The 4,530-nt window shown below is 43.7% G+C and overlaps 1 protein-coding gene across 1 annotated transcript; it reads left to right on the top strand.

The window, feature by feature from the left end:
* The first annotated feature begins 2,048 nt into the window (after positions 1-2,048).
* LOC147610047 (protopine O-dealkylase-like) lies at positions 2,049-4,225 on the top strand. The gene is made up of 3 exons (XM_086786963.1): positions 2,049-2,605; positions 3,305-3,632; positions 3,818-4,225. Exons 1-3 carry the CDS (start codon positions 2,130-2,132, stop codon positions 4,025-4,027), a joined length of 1,014 nt encoding a protein of 337 aa, XP_086643089.1. The 5' UTR covers positions 2,049-2,129; the 3' UTR covers positions 4,028-4,225.
* The last annotated feature ends 305 nt before the right edge of the window (positions 4,226-4,530 follow it).

Raw genomic sequence — 4,530 nt, 5'->3', positions numbered from 1 at the left:
CAAACCCGTTGACCTGTGTTGGGACTACATATTTGTGGGTGTAGAAGAAAATCTTTCGACTAGCAAGGTTAGAATGGGCATTGTCAGAGAATACACCATCCCCAATGTGCATGTGTACGTCATAGAATGTTCTTGTTAGGCTTCTTATGGGCTACTCCTCAATGATGTTGGAAGGGAAAATATCTGAAAATGAGAAAACTGTCCAATAAAGTTCAAAAGAACAGTTCAAATATCATGTACACTAACGTACTAAAGTGAAAGCATATAATTGCAAGGGAAACAAGGACTATGACGATGTGGGCTTAAAGAAATTTTCGATGCCGAGTGCACTAGGGCCACCAATCCATCATGCCTTGTTTCCTTGAATCCTAGTAGATGCCCCTTCCAATGGTGCTCAACCACATCTTGACACTGAACTCGATGCGGTCTAGTGGCACTGGGCTGCAACAAATACACCCAATCTCCCTTTTGAAATTGTTTTTCAACCCAAGCACCATGTTCATCTCTGGTATCGTGCATGAGCAGAGCCCCAACCTCGTCCCTTGGCCTTCTCCTCGACAAAGATGCACTACCCTCCATAGTGTGTTCTACTCGAAAGGTTTTAGGGGGGGGAGAGAGAGAGAAAGAAGGTTGCACAATACAAATTAGAGGTTGTTGGGGGGAGGGAGATAGATGTGGGTGTGAGGAGATTCGAATGTGTGCACGCGCGCGTGATAGAGATAGAGAAGGCTGCAAATCCCAGCACAGTAGAGAGAGAGAGAGAGAGAGAGAGAGAGAGAGAGAGAGAGAGAGAGAGAGAGAGAGAGAGAAGGTTGCACAGCAGAGAGAGAATGAGCTATGGAGATTTGAGGTTTGGGGTGAAGACGATGATGTTGGAGAGAAGAATCATGTGTAGGGAGAGAAATCTGAGGTGAAAAAATAAGTTTTTTGATATAATATGGTTTGGGTTTGGTTTTGAGAGGAAAAAATGCACTTTTGATTTTTTTTAAATGTTTTAGGGTTTTTTGACCCATGAGATTGATGGGGCTGAAATTAGTGGAGCCCTCTACTTTTTAGAAGCTACCTCCTTCTTTATGGCACCCTCCTACATTTGCACTCCACCTCCCTAATTTACGAAGGCCACTCCCTACTTTTTGAACCCCACAAATGTAGTAATGAGGGAGAGAAGCCTAGTTGCTCTTTACATTTGGAGGAGACCAAATGTGCACACTCCTCTCTTCTCCTATTGGTCCATTGCTAATGAAGGTCATTAGCAAAGGGTCCAAAAGATGTCCAACGTTTTCTGAATGGGAAACGTGAGCCTAGAGATGTGAGTCTAGAGGTAGGTATACCTAACAATATATAGACCAATTATTATTGTCATAAAGACTCATAGAGACACACCTATTCATGTCCTTGGAAATTTTCCTTTTCATACACTCTATACCAGTAGCTATGGCGAGAGGAGGGGCAGATTCAGAAAGCAAGCCTAGTAATAGTAAAATAAATAAATAAATAAAAGAAATAAAAAATCTTGTATGTATATACATATACATACAATATTTTAAAAATTATAAGTTTTTTTATAACTAAAAACCAGCAATTAACGTTTTGGAATCCAAGCTTGCATTTAGCTATAGCGTGTGGCCTGAGAGTCTTGAGAGTAGTATAAGAAAGACTTGTATGTTGTGAAAGACTAAGGCTTAATTATACCTTTAATCAAACTCTTTATAAGGGCGAGCTAGGCTTAATTATACCTCCTCAAACCTCCTCCTCCCCTTCCCAAACCTTTAAATTCTTGACACATGGCAGCTTTGTGAAACTATAGTTGGGAACCGTGTTTCGCACATCTTTTGAGGCTTCCAAAATCAAATTCTACCCAAACCTCCTCAAATCTCCTTCTCCCCTTCCCGAACCTCCAAATTCTTGCCACGTGGTACCTTTGTCCTTAAGATAATATAGAGAAGAGAAGAGATGAGATAGAGGGAGAAGAAGAGAAGTTAATATAGAAAAGAGGAGAGATGTGTGACATCATACATGTCACACACATAATTCCTTATGCTCCTGTCACACACTTTTTAGAGAAACACACACGTAATTCCTTATGCTCCGATTCTTACAGGAACATAGCGGCTATACACAGGAAAGCTATGGCGAGAGGAGGGGCAGATTCAGAAAGCAAGCCGGTAGAGCTCATGATAAGCCAAGGTATTTCCGCGCTGCCAGCGCGTTTCATACTACCCGCCCAGTACCGCGCATCGGCGGTGGCGCAGCAAATCCAGATCCCGTCGATTGATCTTGCCCAATTGGGCGACGCCGCAGGAGGGCGCCAACGGGCGCTGGACCAAATCCACAGGGCCTGCTGCGACTGGGGTTTCTTCCATGTGCTCAACCACGGGGTCTCCCTGCAAGCCCTGCACTCCTTGCGCGCCCACGTGAAGGAGTTTCTGGCCCTGCCTACAGGTGTGAAATGCGAGCTTGGCCTTGTCCAGGGCGATGATGGGCAGGGCTTCGGAACTGCATTTGTGAACCCCCAAATTGGGACGGCTGAGTGGAAAGACTACCTCCTCCTGCTCACGAACCCTCTCTCTAATCGCAACTACAGCAAATGGCCGCCCATGCTCAGGTATGAGTCCCCCCTCCATACCCTCACCATATGTTCTTCCTCTGGTTTTTTTTCTCCAAATCCATGGGTTATATGCACATGCTTTCTAGATTTTACATGCAGTTGAAGCATGCCACATGCTTTCTATGGTGCTTTATGGTTTTCTCCAAATCTATGGTCTTTTATATGATTCTCCACATGCATTCCCCGAATCTATGGGTGTTTTCTATGGTTTTTTCCAGATGGATTCTCTAGTCTATACTGCTTCATGCATTCAATGGCAGCATGCACATTGCAGCCTATACTTTCTTTGATTTTAGCCACCTGGGTTCTCCAGTCTCTGTCTTTTATTTGAGTGGTACATATCATGTGTCAGGGTTTGAACTCGCGCCCCTTCAGAACAGTGTGGTGTGACAGTCACTTGGGCAAGGGCCCGCCGACTGCAATCAATGGTATTTAAGGATACAATGGCCCTTGTTTTCAATTATGGTGTTCTTTTACTGTTGAAGCATTCAATTTTGGCCTCATGGGTCACGAATGTATTGGTCGAAGCATTCCACCCCATAATCCAGCCTGTGATTTCTTGGTTTTGGGTTTTCCAATCCATTGTCCTTCATGCATTTAAAACTTGTATGTAGCGGCTATGCTATGTTAGTGTGTAATTCTGTAGAAGCATGCATTAGAGTATGCCTGCAATTTCAGTGTTTGATATTCATGCAGGGATGACATCGAAGTGGTCAGTGCAGAGATTCTGAGCTTATCAAGGCTTCTTCTGGCCGTGTTTTCGGAGAATTTGCAGCTCCCTCCCTCCTATATTGAAAATGCAATTGATGTGTTGCACCAGAAAATTCTCATCGCTCACTACCCTCCCTGCCCCCAACCAGACTTGGCAGTGGGTGCTGGTGAGCATACTGATGTGGGTGTTATTACATGCGTGTGGCAAGCATCCGAGGATGTTGTCGGGTTGCAAGTTCGCAAGGATGGGAAATGGCATTCAGTTGAGCCCCTTCCTGGTGCAATTGTGGTCAATGTGGCAGATCAAGTAGAGGTAAGACCCATTTTTCATGAAAGGTTTGAGGCTTGCTAATGATGAATTTGGGTGCTTGAAGTCAAAAGGAAGCTATGCTAGTAAGATCACTAGAGCTTATTGAAAGCTACAAGGCTTGCCTATTTGAGGGGTTTTCAAAGTGCTTGTCAAAAAAAAAAAAAGGAATTTTGTGTTTGGCTTGACAGATTCTCAGCAATGGGCTGTACAAGAGTGGACCTCATAGAGTTGTGTTGGACAGCTCGAAACCGCGGATTTCGGTTGTTTGTTTCCACAACCCCTCTGCCTCTGCAGTGGTATCTCCTGCTCCAATTCTCATTGATGGTGATCATCCACCGAATTATGCACCCACCACCTTCAAGTCATACGCTGCAAAATTCGGAGTCGAGGCAGTCTGAATTAAGCATTGTACAATGTATAGCATCTCTCTCTCTCGCAAGATGTCCACATGCCTCCATGTACAAATCAGCTCAAAATTATGTCATTACAAGATGATGTTGAGTAAATCAATAAGTTAAAGCGAACGAGTCTTGGGCATGCAAGTTGCAATGTAACTTGTCTAGTTCTTTTAAGTCAGAATAATCAGTGAAGGTTGTTTATTTGGTGTCAGCATTTGTGGGCTGGTTGCAAAGGTAGCCTAGTCTTTTTGTGTGTTGTAAGTAATTAACTTCATGCTCTTTTTAGATTGGTTTACCATTCAAAATGTGAGTATGCCATTCCTCACTTTGTAGCCTCATTGGTTTACCATTCAAAGAGTGAATATGGCATGCTTGGGGGGGAGCATACACTTGCAGCATTGTCTGATAACTATGGTGTAAGGTGTGGAAATCACACAAAGAGCTAGATAAAAGAAGCGTTATGATTGTGGGTCGAGGTAAGATATGATAAGAACCATTGTGAT

This window comes from Cibotium barometz, chromosome 50 (genome assembly GCF_041138505.1).
Source record: "Cibotium barometz isolate CiBa-2024 chromosome 50, ASM4113850v1, whole genome shotgun sequence".
NCBI classification, from domain to species: Eukaryota; Viridiplantae; Streptophyta; class Polypodiopsida; order Cyatheales; family Cibotiaceae; genus Cibotium; species Cibotium barometz.
Note: the sequence above shows the minus strand (reverse complement) of the source record. Positions and strands in the feature narration are given on the sequence as shown.

Coding starts and splice junctions, on each gene's coding strand:
- LOC147610047 (XM_086786963.1), top strand. CDS start 2,130: ATGGCGAGAGGAGGGGCAGATTCAGAAAGCAAGCCGGTAGAGCTCATG. Junction 2,606..3,304: donor AAATGGCCGCCCATGCTCAG/GTATGAGTCCCC, acceptor ATATTCATGCAG/GGATGACATCGAAGTGGTCA. Junction 3,633..3,817: donor ATGTGGCAGATCAAGTAGAG/GTAAGACCCATT, acceptor TTGGCTTGACAG/ATTCTCAGCAATGGGCTGTA.